The 18,911-nt window shown below is 41.0% G+C and overlaps 2 protein-coding genes across 5 annotated transcripts; one reads left to right on the top strand and one right to left on the bottom strand.

The window, feature by feature from the left end:
* Positions 1–151: 151 nt before the first annotated feature.
* sh3yl1 (SH3 and SYLF domain containing 1) lies at positions 152–10,873 on the top strand. Of its 2 annotated transcripts, none has more exons than XM_025010182.2 (12): positions 152–308; positions 2,644–2,751; positions 2,829–2,942; positions 5,630–5,694; positions 5,768–5,880; positions 6,432–6,560; positions 6,640–6,784; positions 7,792–7,895; positions 7,981–8,034; positions 8,653–8,685; positions 9,034–9,063; positions 9,433–9,659. In XM_025010182.2, coding segments are annotated over exons 1-12 (978 nt in total). In that variant the 5' UTR covers positions 152–307; the 3' UTR covers positions 9,515–9,659. The 2 variants fall into 2 exon arrangements, with proteins under 2 accessions (XP_024865950.1, XP_017290051.1); XM_017434562.3 differs by having other exon boundaries at positions 153–308; positions 7,814–7,895; positions 9,433–10,873.
* On the bottom strand, positions 10,515–18,211 carry LOC108246831 (solute carrier family 22 member 6). 3 transcript variants are annotated; one of them, XM_025010181.2, is made up of 10 exons: positions 17,826–18,211; positions 17,062–17,159; positions 16,794–16,948; positions 15,688–15,856; positions 15,516–15,618; positions 15,299–15,444; positions 14,097–14,308; positions 13,699–13,807; positions 13,371–13,622; positions 10,515–12,234 (listed from the first exon to the last, which is right to left on the bottom strand). In XM_025010181.2, exons 1-10 carry the CDS (start codon positions 18,063–18,065, stop codon positions 12,165–12,167), a joined length of 1,554 nt encoding a protein of 517 aa, XP_024865949.1. In that variant the 5' UTR covers positions 18,066–18,211; the 3' UTR covers positions 10,515–12,164. The 3 variants fall into 3 exon arrangements, with proteins under 3 accessions (XP_024865949.1, XP_017290049.1, XP_017290050.1); XM_017434560.3 differs by having other exon boundaries at positions 13,371–13,550; XM_017434561.3 differs by having other exon boundaries at positions 17,062–17,155; positions 17,826–17,954.
* Positions 18,212–18,911: the final 700 nt, after the last annotated feature.

The following is an 18,911-nucleotide window of genomic DNA, read 5'->3' as shown; positions in this document are numbered from 1 at the left end:
ACGCGCCCGGCTGAACCACCGCCGGGACGCGGGAACGCGCCCGGCTGTCAGAACCTCCTGCAGGTGAGCACGCGCGCGCGCGCGGCGGCTGTCTGCGTTGCAACACGGCCGCTTTAGCTGGTAGCACCTGTATTAATGAGCACCTGCCTCCACCTGAGCAGGTGTCGCCACTTACTGCGCCTCTGACGTAGTTCAGGTTGCGCCATTTCCGGCTGCCGCAGTCAGGTGAAGCGGAAGTGAAGAGAACGCCCCGCAGTTCACCTGTCGGCAGGTAAACGACCACAGAAGAACGCAATAATAACAGAAAAGTAAGTCGAAGCTGAACGGGAGTCACATTTTAAAGTTCTTCCTTTCTTTTTTTATTTTCTGCTGTTTCCGGTCTACTTCCGGTCTCCACCTGTTCTCAGTCACACCTGTGAGTTTCAGTCCGGCCTGCCGGCTTTAAAACACACAGATTCACCGGCAGGATGTAACCAAAGGCTCAGTTCAGAGTTTTCTTGTTTCTGTGAAGTTAATTCAGTCAGCTGGTGTCCAAACGGTGGTTCGGGTCCCTTCAGAGGGTCACGAGTTCAAATCAAAGCGTCAGAAAAAAAAAAAAAAAACACAAACAAGGAAGAGTTTCAGTTTTATAGGAAGGGAAGTTATGTGTTCAGAAAAAGGAGACTCTTTTTGTGTCAGAAGTTTAAAAACATTAATTTGTAAACATTTTATTCTGTTCCCATTTAATTCCTCAGATTATTTAGATTTTTAAAAAGTTGATTCAAGTTTTACCTGGATGTTTATATAATTATATCATTTTGATTTACATTTTTTTTAAATGAAACATGGCCATGCCAGCTCCCGTTGATTGACAGCTCGTTAGTGTTAACGAGCTGTCAGTTAGCTGCAGTCCAGCTGTGCTTATCCTAAGAGGCCTGTGATTGGTTAACTAGTGTTTTAAGAATTAACCGGCTTGATAAAAATGAGAAATTATAGTTTCAGATGGTGTCAGACACCACACCGTGGTTCTATTACTTTATGTTGTAATTTAAACTCCTGGTTTGTGATTTAATGTCTCCAAACTACTAGAAATCTCCTCCTTCTTCCACGTAAAGAGAATAAAGCTTCTTACAGAACATTTAAAGATTTGTACCTTTCTTGGTTCTCGAGTCTAGTAGAATCACCTCTATTTGCTACGTCCTCACAAATATCAACTTTAACTTCTCTGTATATCAAGAATCTGGATCCAAACTTTTAAAAAGGTATTTTTATTTTAAGAGTTACAACATAAACAACAAAACTTCCTCATAACTGAACCTAGATTTGAAAGGGAATCAGATTGTCAACAAAAAACCTAAACCTAAATAAAAACACTCAGACCTCCTTCAGTGTTCATGAGTGGAACATCAAACAGTGTCAATGATTTTCTCATGAACCTTGGTGTGATAACATTTCCATTTTTGCTGCCTTTGACAGAATTGATCAGGCGGATCTTGTCTTACATCAACAAAGATTCATGTTGTGACTCATAGCTGCACCTCTGACCCGTGGGGTGCCTCAGGGATGTGTTCTTGGTTCTGGCCCAGTTGGTGCAGAGAGTCAGCTGTGTTTGTATCACCGTTATGCTGATGACTCTCAGATCTTTCTGTGCATTGATCCTGATGACACTACAGATGTTTCTGTTCTTCCCAGCTGTTTGGCTGAGATTAGAGATGGATTCACATTTTCAGAGTTAAACTTAAGGGGTTAATCTTTGCTCCTGGCATCATTCTTCAGTCCACCTACTTCCTGTTGACAAATATCACAAATAAATCCCTCCATTATCTACTTCAGCTCCCTCTGTTCCTGATTTAAAGTTAGTCCGGAACTGAGCTGCAGGACTCATGAGATCACATCACCCCTGTGCTCATTGCTCTACACTGAGTTCCTGCAGGATTCAGTTTAAACTCCTCCTTCTGGTCTACAAAGCTTTAAACAACCTGTGACCTTTAACCCCTTACTGTCCTAGGCCCTGAGGTCTGTGGTCTCAGACTCTGGTCCAGTCTTCTCTGCAGTCAGGATGATGATCACTCTGAAGAGCTTTAAATCAAATCTGAAAACCTCCTTTTCAGGAATAATGCATCATTTTAATGCTTCTGTTTTGTTATTCTTATTTTTATTGTTTTTTCATGTAAAGCACTTTGGTTTTAGAAGGTGCTACATGGATAAAGATTTATTTAGAGCTGGCTCAGAAATGACTAACTACAGATTGGAGTTGTTGGCGATAATCCGTTAGCGGTGGAGTTTTTTACAGGCTGTCGTGTTATTGTGTCAGGAATGTGCTGCTGCAGCAGGAGGCTTGTTGGAACGTCAACACATTTGTCCCTGCAGTCAGACTAATGGCACATTTCTGTGGAAAGTTAAATTTGCACAGGCTGGCTACTTTCAGCAGCAAGGAAAATTAAATTACTAATAAAGAATGCATGTAAAGTGTAGCTCTGATCAGTGATTAAAGCTGTAAATTATCAGGATAAACAAGCTCCTGCAGAGCCAAAAGTCCTCCTGAAGGTTTCTGCTGCCACAGATGGACCAAGATAAAATCTAATTATTGAAACAAAGAGCTCATTGAAGATCGCCCGCTGAAGCATCTTTAAGCAACAAGTTTTTTTCTGGTGATGTCCACAGTGAACCCCCTCCCAACCAACCTGAAATCCGAGACCAAGAAGGCGGCCAAGATCCTGAGCGAGTTCACCCAAATCTCCCACAGGACTGGACCGGACAAACTCATCCCTCGTAAGAATCGCACAGGAAGCTGAGCTGTGACGGTTCTAAGAGGCTGTTTGGACTCAGGCGTGTTTCGTGTGTTTCAGCTCATATCATAGCGAAGGCCGAAGGTTTGGCCCTCATCTCCGTCATCAAGGCTGGCTTCATGGTGACCGCCAGAGGAGGCAGCGGCATCGTCATCGCCAGGCTCCACGACAGACGTGAGTTTTCTTTATGGGGTTCTGGGCTGACAGGTCAGAGGTCATCATCAGGGCTTCTTCAGGATTGTTTTCATCTCTCTGCCCTTTCCTCATACGCTCATGTTGTGAGGAGGAAGTTGGAAGCTTTCCATGGGAATAAACCTAATATTTAAAGTATTATAGCTCAGCGCTTAACGAGGATTTTAAATATAGTTGGGAATATATATTTCAGCATATTCTGGACTAAAACAAGCAGATTTCTTTAGATTAGATGTTCTGTGCAATAAGAAATACAACACTCTAAAAACTTAAACTGTCATCTGAACCTGCAGGGACAGATGGGAAAAGGAATAAAATATTTAATTCAGAGTACTGTGAATGAAACTTGACATGTTCTGTATTTAAATTTAGACATGTAATGTGCAGTTGACTGATATTTTTTTATGTGAATACAATGACAAACCATCACATAATGTGGATATTTTTGTTCAGATTTGTGTACATAAATTTAGAAAGGGATTACAACAATAAAACATAAATAATGAATCCATTCTCTAAAAGTTGAGTGATGTCATCCACATTATGTCATCAAATTTGCTTCATAAAGTTTGGGTCAAACTAATGTTTTGCCTTTGACAAGACAAAATATTCCTTTTTGTTTGGATATGATGGTTACTTTAAGTTATCACCAATTTCTAATTCATTTTAATAAATCCCGTAGAAGGTTTCTAAAAATTCACTGGACATTTTTGGGTCTTTGGCAGCCCTGGTTGTGTAAAACAATGATTTTAGTGTCATGTTTCATAATTCACTCCATCTCCATACGTGGTTATTTTGTTTTCTGTTCATCTTTTCTTTGACTTGTCTTTTTGTGTCACGCCTCATTGTGTCCTCACAGCTTCTTCTTGTCGTCATGACTTGTCTCTGGTTGTGTCTCGTTGTCCCCTGTTGTCTCGTTGTGTCTCATCATGTGGACTTGGCATCATGTCTTGCAGTTATCTCACCGGTTCGTCACATCCCAGCTTCTCATTGTGCCGTTCTCTTATCTGATCTCTGACTTTAATGTCTTCTATTGTCATCTTGACATTTTGGGTTTTCTTGTGATATTTTAGTCTTTTCTTTTGTCACTTTCTTGTATTTCCTTGTCATTCATCTAATCTTTATTGTCATGTCTAATCTTGTCTTTTGTTGTCATCCTGAGTTTTTCTCTTTGTAACAATACGGTTGTTATGGTTTGACTTCAGCCATGTTTTGTTGTTTCATCTCCACCTTGTGTTGTCATATCTTCTAGTTTTATTTTCATTGTGTCTCAGTTGTGTTCATCTTTGTCCTTAAGGCGGTTGAACAGCATTTATGAGGGAATCTGTAGAATATCTCATTCCTGCTGGTTCTCAGCTGTGTTGCCTGAGTCCCAGAGGCTCGTAGTCCTGTGGCAGGCGTCCTGAAAACGCCCGAGTCCTGTGGCATTAACAGGCTTCTGCAGAACATGAAGAGGTGATTTAACCTCTGAATCAGGTGTGTTGGACCAAGGAAAGAAGTAAAACTTGCAGGATAGTGGCCCTCGAGGACCAGGATTGCCCACCCCTGTCCTGGACACACCCAAGTCATGTTGTCTCCAATCGTTTCGAGAGCACAGAGCTGCATTTTGACACCTGTAACGTTGCTGAGGTATATCTGTAACATCTGAGACTAATGGCCACGTCTATAATTGGTAAATGGTTATTGAGAAACTGCAATTTCAGCAAATGAAATCATAAATGTTGGGACTGTTGCAAAGGTTGGTATGAAGTGGCCAACAAAATGATGTGCACGGCCAAGAATGCACTGCAAGCCTCGCATATGAAAAAGCATCATGAGAACAGCAGAACGGCTCACTGGTTGAAAACACTAAGAACTCAGTGAGACCGCAACTGAAAAATTCCTGTTTTATTTAATTATTTTGTCTGTTTTTGAGTCTCTAACAGCAACTCGGTGAGATACCAGCTTTATTGGATGCTGCTGTGAAAGATGGGCGATCGTGTAATTGTCTGTCAGCAAAATATCTCATGACAGATTTGGATGATGCTCTTAAATTACTCATCCACAACTAATTAACAATCCAAGATGGCCTCCGCAGCTAACAAACCAAAGCTGTAGTTTGGTGTGGTAGTAGCTGAGAGTCATTAACAACACGTGCTCTAAGCACCAACACATCAGGCGGTCTTAATATTAAATTCTTGCATTTAGTGGTGGGAGTTATGCATTCTTTGAGTGAATCCTTTTTTAATTTCCCTTCCTTTAACTGGAAGATCATTTTGTAAGTTTGTTTTATGTCTTGACCTTTGACCTGTGATTGCGTTTTGTCTTCCAGAAGTTTTTTTTTTTAATCTTCACATGGTTGATTTCACATTCTGAACTTGTTTTTGTTCTTGTAAAATCCCACAGTGGCCTTTTTGTCTTTTCACTCATGCTGCATCGCCATGGAAACAAACTTTGGGGTAAACTGAAGTCCTCTGACCTCCAGGGTTTGATGTTCATGATCTGGTGTGATGCTGGCTGGCAGCAGCCCAACTTTTTCCACTGCCTTTTACATTAAAGGAGCAGTTCACACTGGCTCCATTATTATAATGTTATATTTCTGCAGTCCGGCTCCTGTCGATGTCATGAAAGCTCGTAAACCAGAACCTCCGTCAGAATGAGCGTTAATGGGTGTGGCTGGGTGTGTTCAGGTTGGTCTGCCCCTTCAGCCATCGGTATTGCTGGTCTGGGTGGAGGCTTTGAGATCGGCTTGGAGGTAAGTTGAGCTGTAAGAAAAACAGAAATTGGATGATTTTGAACAGTTCTTGAATGCACCATGCTGTATTCAGGTGTCAGACCTGGTGATCATCCTAAACCAGCGGAGGGCGGTCGACGCGTTCACCAAGGGCGGGAACCTGACGCTGGGGGGGAACTGCACCGTCGCCGTGGGCCCTCTGGGCAGGTGAGTTCCTGCTCTGCCTGTCTGCAGCCGAATGTTTACTTTAGCTGCAAATTACAGGTTTGCTTCTAATGCGCCTGAAATTTACGAGGCGTTTGATGACAGTTTGTGTTTGAGGCCTGAAGCTGGAACAGCCGGGTCAGCAGCATCAGCTGTGATTTACATCGGAGGCTGGGATCATTTCAGAATGTCGGTGTTGTTTCAGGGCCGCCCGACAGGTTGGGACACGCGGGTGTGTTTGTGGGCGGGGCCTGTTTAACCTCAGCAGGAGTTTATTTTCAGTAAATGAGCTGCAGACAGACAAATAAGAGGAAGACATTTGGATTAGAAATGAACAGAAAAGGGTTGATCACGGTGGTAGTAGCTGAGAGTCATTCCTAACAGATCAGAGTCTCTGTGGGGAGGAGGGCATCATGCATTCCCTCAGTTTCAGGATGTTTGGCAGCTTTGTTGATGGTTTTAGTTGTTTTTCATTTCTGTGGTTCTGGTCCAGTCTTATTTCTGCTCTGATGTCAGGACCCTGAGTCTGACTGAATATTTTTGGTGTTTCTCAGGAACATTGAGGCTGACGTCGCCCTGCGCAGCACGGCGGCCGTCTTCACCTACTGCAGGTCCAGAGGCTTGTTTGCTGGGATTTCCCTGGAGGGATCCTACCTGATGGAGCGCAAAGAAACCAACCGCAAGTAATGAAGGACAACAAGTCTACGTGCTGGACGCGTCTCCTGTTTTAGCGGTTCTTTAATGGAGCGCTTCTGTTTGGAGGTTCTACGGCAGAGACATCCGGGCGTCGGCCATTTTGATGGGTGATGTTGAGCCTCCTGGAGAGTGCTACGACCTGTACCACATTCTGGACATGTACACGAAGGCCTACACCACCGACTGGACCAACAAGAACATGGGTCCTAAGGTACGTCACAAGCTTCAAAAGCTTTATTAGTTTTAGTTTTCTCTTTGATGACAGAGGAGATGCTCGTTAAGAGGCCACGCCTCTAACCACTGACTCACATCTGTTTTTATATTCATTTATGGCCATGTTTAGTGCTTTAGATTAGAGTCTATTAACTTTTATCCTTTTTTAAGGATGTGAGTTTTCAATTTTTTAACTTGTATTGAATCTTTTAGTATATTTCTTTATACTACATACATCTTTCTTTAGTCACGGATTTATTTTGTGACAGTCATTTTGTGGTACTTTAAAGAATAAGACCTCTTTTATTTTTAGTTATTTGGTAATTGTTAGTTTAATGCAGCTTTTTTTAAACATTTAGTATCCCTTTGGGGCCATGTTTCAGTTTTATGTGGTTAAATTGTTTTCCTTTTGTTCTTAATTTTGTTTTTTAAACTTTCTAATGTAAATATTTTGTCTTTATAATCCTTTTTGCATAATTTTTACATTTTTGTAAAGCTTTGAGGATTACTGTCTGGCATAATCAAAGCTGGGCAGTAATCCAAAAGGGATGATAAATTAAGAAATTAGATTAGAACTTTTTAAAATTTATCTTGTGCTCCTGAATATTGATTTCAAACAACTGAAACAACTCAGAACATGTCAGTTTTTTATATCAAAATGAATTTTATAGTTGGTTTGGAACTAAAAAAATAACATTAGAATGAGTAAACACTGGATAACATGTTTTTAAGTCTAAAACTGGGGAGCGAAGGCATAAGTTTGGACCCCCACTGTAGAAAATGGTGGGCTCCATAGATTTGGCGCCTGAGGGTTTCTGTATCATGTGTTTCTTTTTTTATTAGTTTGTGGTCAATTATCTTCTCTTCATGGTAAAGTTGTTTCTGTTTTATGGTTCTTTTTTTGTTTTTTTAACCCTTGCTAGGTTTCATATTTCCGTTCTGCTCATCCTCTTTATTTCTTGTTGACATTAAGGCATCTCTTTGCGCTCTGATCTGTGTTTTTAGTCTGACCTGTTTGTGTCTGCAGTCCCTGGCCGGTCCATCCAGACCTCCACCTCCATCCAAGCAGAGCTCCAGGTCCAGCCGCCAGCAGCCTGCGGCCAATTCAGGTAAAACCCTGAAAGCAGCCGCAGCGTTGACTGGTTTTACGTTCGCTTACAGTGTGTGTGTGTGTGTGTGTGTGTGTGTGAGCAGGGAAGAAGGATGTTCTCTACCCAAGTGTCTCTGTCTACAAGTCGGACACCTCCAGTAAGTTGGTTCCTGTTTTTCTTTCAGGCCGTTTTGTTCAGGTTTAGGAGCTCGGAGCCACTTTCTCACAATGATGGAGTTTAATTAATGGGGTTTATTATCAGCCCGCGACCTTCATCAACTCATTTATCGTCCTGCCGCCGTGCGTGGCTGAGGACAGACTGACACGAGGACTGGGCGTCTTTCTGGGGACAATAAACCTGTTCTGCTGTGGTAAATTATTAAACCTCGGGGTCTGAGGTTAAAAACAGGGTGACCTCCTCAGCAGTACCGTCAGTTCCTTTAGGCTGCAGCGCCCCCTTCTGGTCACAGCTCTGACCTGATTTATGGTTTAAAAACAAATTATTTGACCAAACAGCTGGATGTGAGGAGAGAAGATGAAAATATTCAAAGTATTTCTGAATACAGCAGAAAAACGTGCCTGGTTGGTTAAATCTTTAACTTAAAGCAGAACTAAACAAACTGAAGTATTTCACTATTAAAAATGACTTTTTTTTTTTTATTCTGTCTTATCGATTGATTGTTGCCTCCTTATTTTTTATTTTAGAGAAAAACACTGGTTACAGATTTATTTCCTCCAGATCATTTATTGTATTTCTTTATTTTTTTCTGTTTCAGGTCAGTTTGCCTCCAGCAGCCCTCCGAGCTACAGTATGTTTAAACTTTTACAAACACAGGAAAATATGTGAATAATACTGAGATATTAGCATTTTTATAAATGATTTTATTTATTCTTTTTATTGCATCATGAAACCATCATTTAAGGCTTTAAATGTCCCTAAATTTCTTCCAAAAACAAGACACGACTCATTTACTCTTTTTAATTTTGTGTAAAATAAGTAAACTCCACTTATTTCCACCTGGAAAAGATAAAATCCATCACACTTTCTGCAGAATGTCCTGAATGTTTAAAGTTAAAGAAAACTTTTCTGAAAAGAGGATTTAATGAGATTTTCTTGTCCTGCTGATTGTTTTATTTGATATTTTTCTTGTTTTCAGGTCAGTTAGACTCCAACCCTCCGAGTTACGGTACGACTCGCATCCAACACAAAAACAGTTAATTTATTCTCACTTTTTAATGCCTGAAAATCTAGTTTAAGGCATTAAATTCTTTGGTTTTATTTCACATCATGACAAAGTTTAATCCTAAATGTCTTAAAATACAAAAGTAAATTTTTTTTTTATTGCAAATTTCATTTAATACAATAAAATTAAGTTTTCAACATATGAAGATATTTGACACTCTATAAAATTCTGCCATTGGCATGGTAACAATAATAATCAGCTTTTAAAGAAATGTTTGTTTAAACATGCTGCTTTTCAAAACAACTAAATTCAGATAAAACTTCAGATTTTTACACAATTAAAGCTTTCTGCGTAACAATGTCCCTTTTCCAGATGCAGGACCATCAGTGGGCGGGGCCACTGGGCAGCTGGTCGTCACGGCGACCCATCCCTTCACAGGTCAGCAGCCTGGTGACCTGAGCTTCGAACCCGGCGACCGGATCACCGTCATCACCAAGACCGAGTCCCAGTACGACTGGTGGGAGGGGCAATCGGAGGACGGCCAGGTCGGGATGTTTCCTGCGAACTTCGTCTCGTTCTGACGGCGCCCCCCGCTGGCCGGGCTGAAGAACTGCAGCTGAAGTCTGCTGAAGGTCAAACAAACTAAACCTGGAGGCTGCCGGCAAAAAACAAGCTTTAAAATCTAGCCTGCAGCCATCCAGATGTTTAATTAAAGTCCTTTCAGTAAGAAAAACATAGTTCTTTAGCTTAAATAACAAATAATTTAACTAATCCGACCCTCATTTAAATATTTTTAGGTTTTCAGCATCTGACAAGCATTTAATTTAATTTTGTAGCTTTGGGATTTTAGTCACTTCTGGTTGAAATTTCTAACCTCCAACTTTTAAACTAAACAGATAAAAAATATATTAGATTGCACTAAACTGAACGATATGCTTCCAAAAGCTTTGATTTGAGGATTCTTAAAGAACGTCAGAACTTAAAAAACAAAGCAGAAAAACAGGTCAATTCGTTCTTTTTCTCAGTTTGTTTCATGTTTTTACCTGATTTTGATTTAAAAACTGTTAAAGGTGTAATTTACTCATGCATAAATGTTTATTTCTAGGGGTTTTCAGTGCACTTTGTACACATTATGTTCTGAATAAGGTTTTTATCTCAACAGGAAATCTGAATTTTACTGTTATTCTTTTCTTGGGAGGTAATTTGATACAAAACTTGAATATTTAGCTTTAAAATGTGGTAAATGTTTTTCTGTATCACCTACAAGTGTTGTTATGGAGGAAGTGATGATGGAGAGCACAATTTACATTTACTCTGAAACTCACGGCTCTGATTTAAATTATATTTTTGTTCTGTAACTCGTGTATTTATAGGCATTTTAGGTGAAACATGAGGGAAATATTTAGTTTTTCTTCACTGTGGTTTCGTGTCAAACGTTCTGTTACAGTTCCTACTTTTTTTTTTTTTTTTTTTAATGTCTCCTGCAGTAGGAAAGCAGGACTTGTTTTTATTGAGTTATTGGATAATTCAGTGTTTTCTACTAAAATAATCCTGGATGTGGGGTCTGGTTCATGCATGGAGATTTGTGAATAAATCAGGTTGATTATTGATTCATCAAATTGATGAAATGTTTATTTTGTCCGGTTTGGGGGGGTTAATTTGTTCCTTGTGTATTTTAGCCTAAAGCAGCGGTTCTCAAAGTTGGGGTTGGGTCCCTGCTGTGAGTCAGGAAACAACAAATCAGGGTCCCCAGGTGGTGATTGCTAATTGTTTGTTTTCATTATTATAAAGAATAAAATAATCCCAAATGGTACTGTAGATGTTGATGCTGTTTGTGTCTTTACGCCTTTTATTTGTTAGTGTTTTATGCAAAGTCTGTTCATAAACTGATAATAATTGGGGTCAGAAGCCCTGCGAGTGGCTGATAAAATGGCTGACGGGGAGAATAATCAGCGGAATAATCAGCGGCTCAGATCCTCTGATGTCAACACAATAAATGTTAAAGCTGAGGTCCACATGTGGCAAATCTAGTCTACGGATGATAAATTACAGCCTCTGTGTTAAACAGGAAGTGATCTTTTTGTATTTGTGTCTTTATCCATAGTCTTCATGTTTGCTCTCCTGTACAGGTGATTATGGGACCTACTTCCTGTCTGCTAGAGGAAGTAACAGGAAAACAAATTTTCTCAATCTTTTTGACTAAAATAATGTTGTTTTTTTTTATTTTTGGTTATGACAGTATGGATGAAGTTCTGAGATGAAAGAAACCAAACGTGTGGCTTCATTAGGAATAAAAAGGATTTGTTTGTGCGAGAAGCGGTTCAGTTTATTGGATTAAAAACAAGGAATCAAAGAATCTGACTAAAAAGATTTAAATCTAAAGGGATCAGTTTGCTGAGAATCCATCAGGAAAACGCTGACGTGACAGTGGTGCTGAGAGAAGACAAAACTGATAAAATAATACATTTATTTAATCTAAAAGCTGAGTTTATTTCACTTACAGGTTTTCCCACAAAAATCAGAACTGATTTTTGTTTTTAATTCTATGTTTTTTTATTATTCCAGTGATATTTGGTTGTGCTGCAACTTTCAGGGTTTATTTTCTGATAATCTTTTTCAAAACTAAGTTGTTTTTTTTAAACATAAACTTACAGGTAACTTTAATGTAAGCAGTCCTCCTGTGTCTGTCTCTTCCCTGTCGTCTCTAACCGCGGTCGCTCATCCTGAGCCCGGTTCTGGTTCTGGTTCTGGAGGTTTCTTCCTGTTAAAAGGGAATCATTCCTTTCCACTGTCGCCTCTGTGCTGCTCAGGATGGGAGACTGTGGACCCGATCTGCTGGCTACTTTAGATAACTTTCATTATTTGGTGTTTTTATTTTGTGTGTGAAGGTTTTTGGACGGAACCCTGAGGTGACTTTAAATAAAAATGAAATTAGTTATTTTTTTGGTCAAAGTATAAAATGTTAAATGCAACTATTAGCAGGTTCAGGTGTGTGTCTGCACACTGTTTTCAGTTCTCAGTACGGATGGATATAAAATGTTTTGAACTTCTTTGGTTTGATTCGGTTATAAGTTTTTTGTTTTGTTTTGTTTTGTTTTTTGCTGTTAGATAAACGGTGTGAACGTGTCTTCTTTCTCTGGAGGAAGTATCCTGACCTCGCTGCTCACTGGCTTCCTGAAAAACACAAAAAGTATCCATTATTCCTGTCCTGGGACAGGAACCGGGTCAACAGAACCGTGCATACCTGCAGCTTTAGATGCTGAAAAAGGGATTTAGCACTGTCTAAAAACACTTAATTATAAAACCATACTAACGAGCAGATCTCATTTGTATTCTCCCTAAACAGGTCCGGTCGACGGGGTTGTCCCGTCTCCCATCTCAGGAAGAGACAATCAGACAAAATCTGGATATTAAAGGTTTTAAGGTGAGTCAATTAAACCATGAAATCAGTCTTTTGGCAGGCGGTATAATTACCTAACTGACCCTGGCGCTTCTCTTATTAAATTACAGGTTCTTTTAAGCACATGTGGTCTCAGGGTTTAAGAAGATCCTCCATCTGACAACAAGCAAGTCAATTTAGGTGGCTTCCAAATGGCATCCAGTGCTATTTGGGACTCTTACAAACTTATATAAACTCAATTATGTCCCACAGTTCAGTAAGATGGAAAAGGATCTGCTGAGATGGAAGAATCCTTCCTTTAACTCTGACTGTCAGAATGAACATGAAGGCTCGATTATAAAACCTTTTTCAGTTCATAACCTTTCCATTACCAAATATTCTCTTTAAAACACTGAACAAATATGTCAGAGAATTATATGGAGAAAAGTAGAGAAGATCATGGGATTGTATATTTGGCTACCTAATTTTAAACACCTGGTTAAGGTGTGGTTTATGAACCAGAGAAAGAATTATCACCTCAAACACCATCTTACCCCTCAAAACCTTCACAGATCCAAACCTGATCTGTCAGGAAGGTGCCTCAGGTGTGACGCAGACAAAGGCTCGTCCTTATAGCGCACATATAGGTCAAGCCTGTTTGGTTTGACAGGAGCAACTTTTTCACTTGACCCCAGAGCTGTTCTTGTTGGGAATCATGAATAAAATGAGGAAATCTCTGCCTAAATTCCAAATCTTGTTTTTAAAGGTAACACATCAATAGATGGATCTCTGACATTAACAGTTGCATCCCACTTGAAAAGATTACTTATAGTATGAAGAAAAAGAGTGATATCTTAAAAAAAAACTGTTTAAAACATTCCCAAAAAAGAACCGGGTCAACCAATACGGAGACAGAACTCTGTTGTCTCACCGTGTCCTCCAGAGGCCATCCATGCCGGCAGGGTGGGACTCGGACCGTCTGTCGCAGTCCTCCAAAGAGTCTGGGAGCGGGACGCCGCAGGTTTCTGGTAGCAACAGGCAGAGACCGCAGCCAACGATTGGTCCGCTGCTGTACACCACCATGGCTGCCAGAGAGATCCCTCCGTTTGGACTGGAGGGAAGTAAGGTCGTGGTCAGAGAGCCGATCCGGAAGGAGAGGCTGACCAGTGATATGCAGCGCTGTCTGGGTTGGAATCACCTGCTGTTATTGGTAATATGAACCTGTAAAGGTGCAGAAACACGGGCTGTGTGTGTTGTACCTGACCACCGTGGGAAACAGCTCGATGCTGTACAGAATAGAGATGAAGCAGGCGGCCAGGATGCAGAGTTTTCCCAGCAGAGCCAGACTCATCACCAGAATCGGCTCACCTGTACAGACAGAAAACATCTGACCTGAAATCAGCTCATCCCAAACAGGAACCATCCATCTGACACAAAGATGCTTCAGGAAGCTTCCCAAAGGTCAGCATCCAGAGCCTGAGCTCTATTTTCTGTTTCTGCTGTGTTTATTCAACATTATCATTAATTATATTTATATAAACAGCTCCTGCTCAACAATCAGAAGATGAAGCGTGTCTTTTTATGGATTCTAATCCTAGTTACAAGTTGAGGCTAATGTTTAATCACTCCTGTGAGTCCGGTGCCTCGGTCTGCTCACAGTTGTATCGGGACAGCAGGAAAGATAAACCGCAGGCGGTTCCGCTCAGGAACAGAGCCAGGATGCTGATCAGCCGACGTCCGAGCCGGATCAAAGGGACGAGCAGACAGGGAGCCTCCGTGAGACCCGAGAAGAACTGGGCGGTGTAGACTCCAACTCCAAACGATCCGATGTTCAGACAAATCCCGTAGTACGTCAGGGATATTGCAGCACTGCAGGGTGAAAAAAAGCAGCTTAAATATGTAACACCGCAGATTTTAAATATATATGGGTTTAAAAATCCTCTGGGCTCCTGTATGTTTAGGCAGGCCTTAGCCCCGCCCACCTCACCTGTCATAACCTATAATATTGGCCAGTTAGCCTTTAGCCTTTTGTTTTCTCACTGGTAGGTTTTTATTCTGTTAAAACTGTTATTTTTTACCCCATCCCTGTTCTTTTTCTCAGAAGGTAAATACTGAGGTAAGTAACTTTTTACTGTGTTACCTACAAACACAGAAAGAACTGAACGCTCAGATCTTTCTGTTTTGTAAGCTTTAAGAATCATTAAATCAGCTGACTGACCTCTCTGTAACGCTGACTCTTCTTGGTTATTAATTTATGGAAATAAGTAAACACTCTTAACTCTAGTAGTAGCTATGAAAAGCTGAATCATGATTTTAAAAATGCTTACATGTGGACTACACACAGTCAGCAGACAGACGGTATTTATTGATTTAACTTTGTTTTTCAGGCCAATCTTTGACTTGATTGGATCATTTGGTCCTCAGCTGCTGGAACAAAACTGTTTTTTTATCTTGTCTGGAAAGAATTGATCTTTGTTTTGTTGTTTCTCGTTAATCTGAGAGTAGTTGGTGTGAATCCAGTTCAGGTCCAGTTTTCTTGCTCTAAGGGTCACGTTAAAAAATGATTTATATAAAAAGCTAAAATAGTTCAGGGCAGATGTTTGGTGAGCCTGTCATGTTTCCACAAGGAGAGGTCAAAGGTCACTAATGATATAAACCAGACACACTCCTCTGGTTGTTTGTTTCATGTTTTTAACTTTGAGCCACATGAAGTTTTCAAATAAATCTGTGAAATGAATGCTTATTCTGAAAGTTTTATTCTGAAATTCAGTTTTTTTAAATACTTTTTTCCCTGTTTTCTTTTTCTGGACACATTGAGTTTATTTTTCTGTACCAGTTTGTTCTGTTAGAACGGAGTACCTCAGGAAGCTCATGATGAACAGGTGCAGCAGGATGGTCGGGTGTCTCAGGTGGATTAGGTCGCTGTGGGCGTGGCCTCCACGGTCAGGTGTTTCTGTCTGAGTCTCTGCAGCTTTCTGCAGGTCGGACAGGGCCAAGTCCAGCAGCTGCACACAAACACACATCGGTCATTTTCTGACATTGGGAGACTGAAGATGAGACAAGTTTGTTTTTTCACCAGCTGCAGATGCTGCTTGTCTGCAGGGCTGTTGCCACGGTAACGCTCCAAAACATCCGTCTTCTTCTTTAACAGCAACCAACGCGGAGACTCTGGGAGGGAACTTTAAAAAAGAAATCCTAAGCTTTTAAAACACCAGAACCAATGTGTGACTGAAGGTGTGTCGGCGTACAGGTAGAGCGGCAGACACACGAGCTGCGGCAGGCCCACCGTCAGGTGAAGGTGCGTCCAGGTGGGGCTGAGCCAGGCCAGCAGGGCCGCGCCCATCGTCCCCAGACTGAAGCAGAAGGACAAGAAGGCCGGCGGCCACAGCCGAGCAGCGGGGAGGGTCCACTCCACGGCTGGAAACGCACCGCATCGAGACCGACTCAGCAAGGTCAGAGGTCACTCACTCAGTCAGCATCATGTTATCAAACCACTGAGGTCAAACGGGTTTAAAAACACTTCCAGGGATTTTACTTTTATTCAGTCACATAAAAAATGACCAAAAATACCTCCACAGTGCAAAGTGTCATTTCTTCGATCAACTCAAAAGGTACTTTTTAATATCATCAGAGAATCCTCATGTCTTAGAGTTGAAATTGGCCACTTTTAACTCTATTAAACGTGCAGATGTTGAGTTAAGAGATAAGTTGACCTGCACTAAGAGGTGGATGAAGAACTGTGCATGAATCATGACAGTCGTGTTATCGAGGTGTTAAAGAGCAGATGTTGATGTTAAAATGCTGCTGGGTGGATAAAATCAGTGGTTTCCAAATTTTCTACTATAAGTCAGAGGCTTGTGATTCTGTCACTGGTTGATGTAAAACAAATTCTAATAAGCCATTTAACAACATTACTGTACATCATTTTTATTTTTATTTATTATGACTGTGTTTATCTCTTTGAAATTACTAGAAATCATTTAATTTTATTCTTGTAAATTTGGATTAAATGCTGATGATAACCAACAGATTGGTCTTTATTTTGAAAATAATCCTTTACAAAGGAGGACAAATTAAAGTGATCCAGCAAGCTGAATCAAAGGCAGCTGGACTTATTTTATTATTCTAGAAGACAAGGAGTTTCTCCAGTTTAGATTTAGATGAGCTTCTCATCCAAGGAGCTTTATCAATTTAGGTTTCTCATTCTCTGAGAATTCAGAATCGAAACTTTCCCCTCAACCTATGAATCTTTTCACTGACTGAATTCGGACACAATCAGCAGACTTGTTAACAAAGAAAGGGTTCAGACATCCGGGGAGATGATGTTCGGTTCATGTGTTGGTGGTTGTGTTACCCAGGCTGAAGACGCAGATGTTGATGCAGCCGCAGGAAAACGCCGTCAGGCAGCGGATGGCGAGGAAGACGATTGGCTGAGGAAGAACAGCGGGCACAATGCCACACAAGGCGTGCACGAACGCAGACACCAGCAGCAACGGACGCTTCCCGTACCTGCAGAGAAACACCTGATGGGACCAAAAGTTCTGTTCCTGCAGGTTAGAATCTACACAGGAAGCTGGTGTGTGTGTGTGTGTGTGTGTGTGTGTGTGTGTGTTGCATTATACTTGTCTGATATTGCTCCTCCCACTAGAGATCCAAGCAGCATACCCACCATGTAGGAAGTCTGACCGTAAGACAACCAGTCTGTCCAACCACACACTGACTGACAGACACACACACACACACATACACACACACAACCCAAACAGCCACCAAAAAATATTACGAATCACAAACTGATAAACACAAATAAACCAACAAATCAGAGCAAAATTTTAAAAATCTTATTTATTATTGGTTGAAAAGTTTAGAGACTAAAATGACAAAATTCAGATTAAACACCTGAATCAGCTGTAAAAGTGGCCATATTCAGCTGGAGTTAACCAACTTTATTAATTTAGATTTTTCTTTTAAATTGGCCCACATGTAGTCCAGAGCAGATACCAGGTTTCAGATATGAGTTAATGTTTTACTCAGCTGTTGACAGAAACAGATTATTAACGGCATCATGTTGCACAGTAACTATGGATGATTATGTACGTCATGTTGTGAAATTTGTTTTTAACTAGTCCCATTTAAATACTCTGTCACTGACCATCTGCAGCTCTAAACTTGGATATTTTTTTTAAAATAGTTTTTATGTCATGGTTTGTTTTTATGGTCTTTGTTGTTGTTTTCTCGCTATTTTTGTACAGCAGCAGTTTTTAAATACGCTAAATAATTACATTTGATTTGATAAAATTAATATATATATTCACACACCAATTATGGGGAGTATAAACTTTAAAATATAATCACAAAAACATTAATAAAAGTCCTCTTCACTCACGTTTTGGTCCAATATGTCCGTCCACCAATCAGCTTCGCCCGCAGAAAATTCCCCGCGCTCTGATTGGTTGCTTTGCAGCGAACCCTGTCCAGGCCCGGAAGCGGGAGCGTCTGTGGCGTTGTCATGGCGACAGGTCTGGGCAGCGATAGCGACCGTGAAGTTGTCGAGAAAGAAGAGGAACGGGGCGAAGAAATAGACGAGGAAGAGACGCCAGTAGACGGAGCGCTGCAGCGGGGACATCCCGCCGGTCCGGAACCTCTGACGTTTCGCCGGTTCTGACAGGAACGGAGGAGTTCTCCGACGTTTTCAGGAGCTGCTCATGTTTTCCGAGCCGCTCAGGACTCTGAACAGCTGCTGCGGCCGCAGGGTTGTTATTGAGCTGCCAGGCTGACGGTCAACAGGGGGGTCAGACGAACTTTCACCCAGAGCCCAGCGTCCCCCGCCGGGGGAGGGAAACAGCGACACCCGGCGGTCCGTCCTCCACACTGCACCGGACAGGAGGAGAGGACATCCAGGACCCACAGATAAAACCAGAGGACAGAGGTAAATAAGGAGGTAGGGAGGGAAAGGAAGCATTACAGAAGCAAAGGAGGACATTTACTTACAGTAAGGATGAAACTGAAGACACAAAATGGAGGAATGGAAATGAGGAGCTTTAAAAGGAAAGAAGAAAAGAGGATTTACTTAGACTAGAACACTGATTCTGCAAGTTGGGATGCTGTGTAAAATGTAAATTAAAACAAAATGCAATGATCTGCAAACCCATGTTTTATTTACAGTGGAACATAGTAACATATCAGATGTTTAAACTAAGGGATTGTACATCTTTTTAATTAAAAAAAGTAATTTTTATGGCAGCAACACATCTCAAAGTTGGGCAACAAAAGGCTTTTAGGGAGGATTTAAGGTGGTGTAGAATAAATGGAGTACCCACAAGAGGACAAATTAGCTGGTAAATAAAACCGTGAGTCACTGACTGAAAGAGCGAAGAGCAGACAAGTAATATTAAAGTTCCTTTATTAGCCCATGAAAAGAAAATGTCCTGGTGGAACAAAAAGGAAAGAGTGGGACAAACTAAATAAATCT

This window comes from Kryptolebias marmoratus, linkage group LG23 (assembly GCF_001649575.2).
Source record: "Kryptolebias marmoratus isolate JLee-2015 linkage group LG23, ASM164957v2, whole genome shotgun sequence".
Taxonomy (NCBI): domain Eukaryota; kingdom Metazoa; phylum Chordata; class Actinopteri; order Cyprinodontiformes; family Rivulidae; genus Kryptolebias; species Kryptolebias marmoratus.
Note: the sequence above shows the minus strand (reverse complement) of the source record. Positions and strands in the feature narration are given on the sequence as shown.

Excerpts from the sequence above, each read along its gene's own strand:
- sh3yl1 (XM_017434562.3), top strand. Across the intron at positions 5,695-5,767 it reads GCTTTGAGATCGGCTTGGAG|GTGTCAGACCTGGTGATCAT; the intron begins GTAAGTTGAGCT and ends TGCTGTATTCAG. Across the intron at positions 7,896-7,980 it reads GCAGCCTGCGGCCAATTCAG|GGAAGAAGGATGTTCTCTAC; the intron begins GTAAAACCCTGA and ends GTGTGTGAGCAG.
- LOC108246831 (XM_025010181.2), bottom strand. The coding sequence starts at position 18,065 with ATGTCCCCGCTGCAGCGCTCCGTCTACTGGCGTCTCTTCCTCGTCTAT. Across the intron at positions 17,160-17,825 it reads CGGACATATTGGACCAAAAC|TCAGTGTGTGGTTGGACAGA; the intron begins GTGAGTGAAGAG and ends TGTGTCTGTCAG. Across the intron at positions 12,235-13,370 it reads GATGGCCTCTGGAGGACACG|GAAGCCAGTGAGCAGCGAGG; the intron begins GTGAGACAACAG and ends TGTGTTTTTCAG.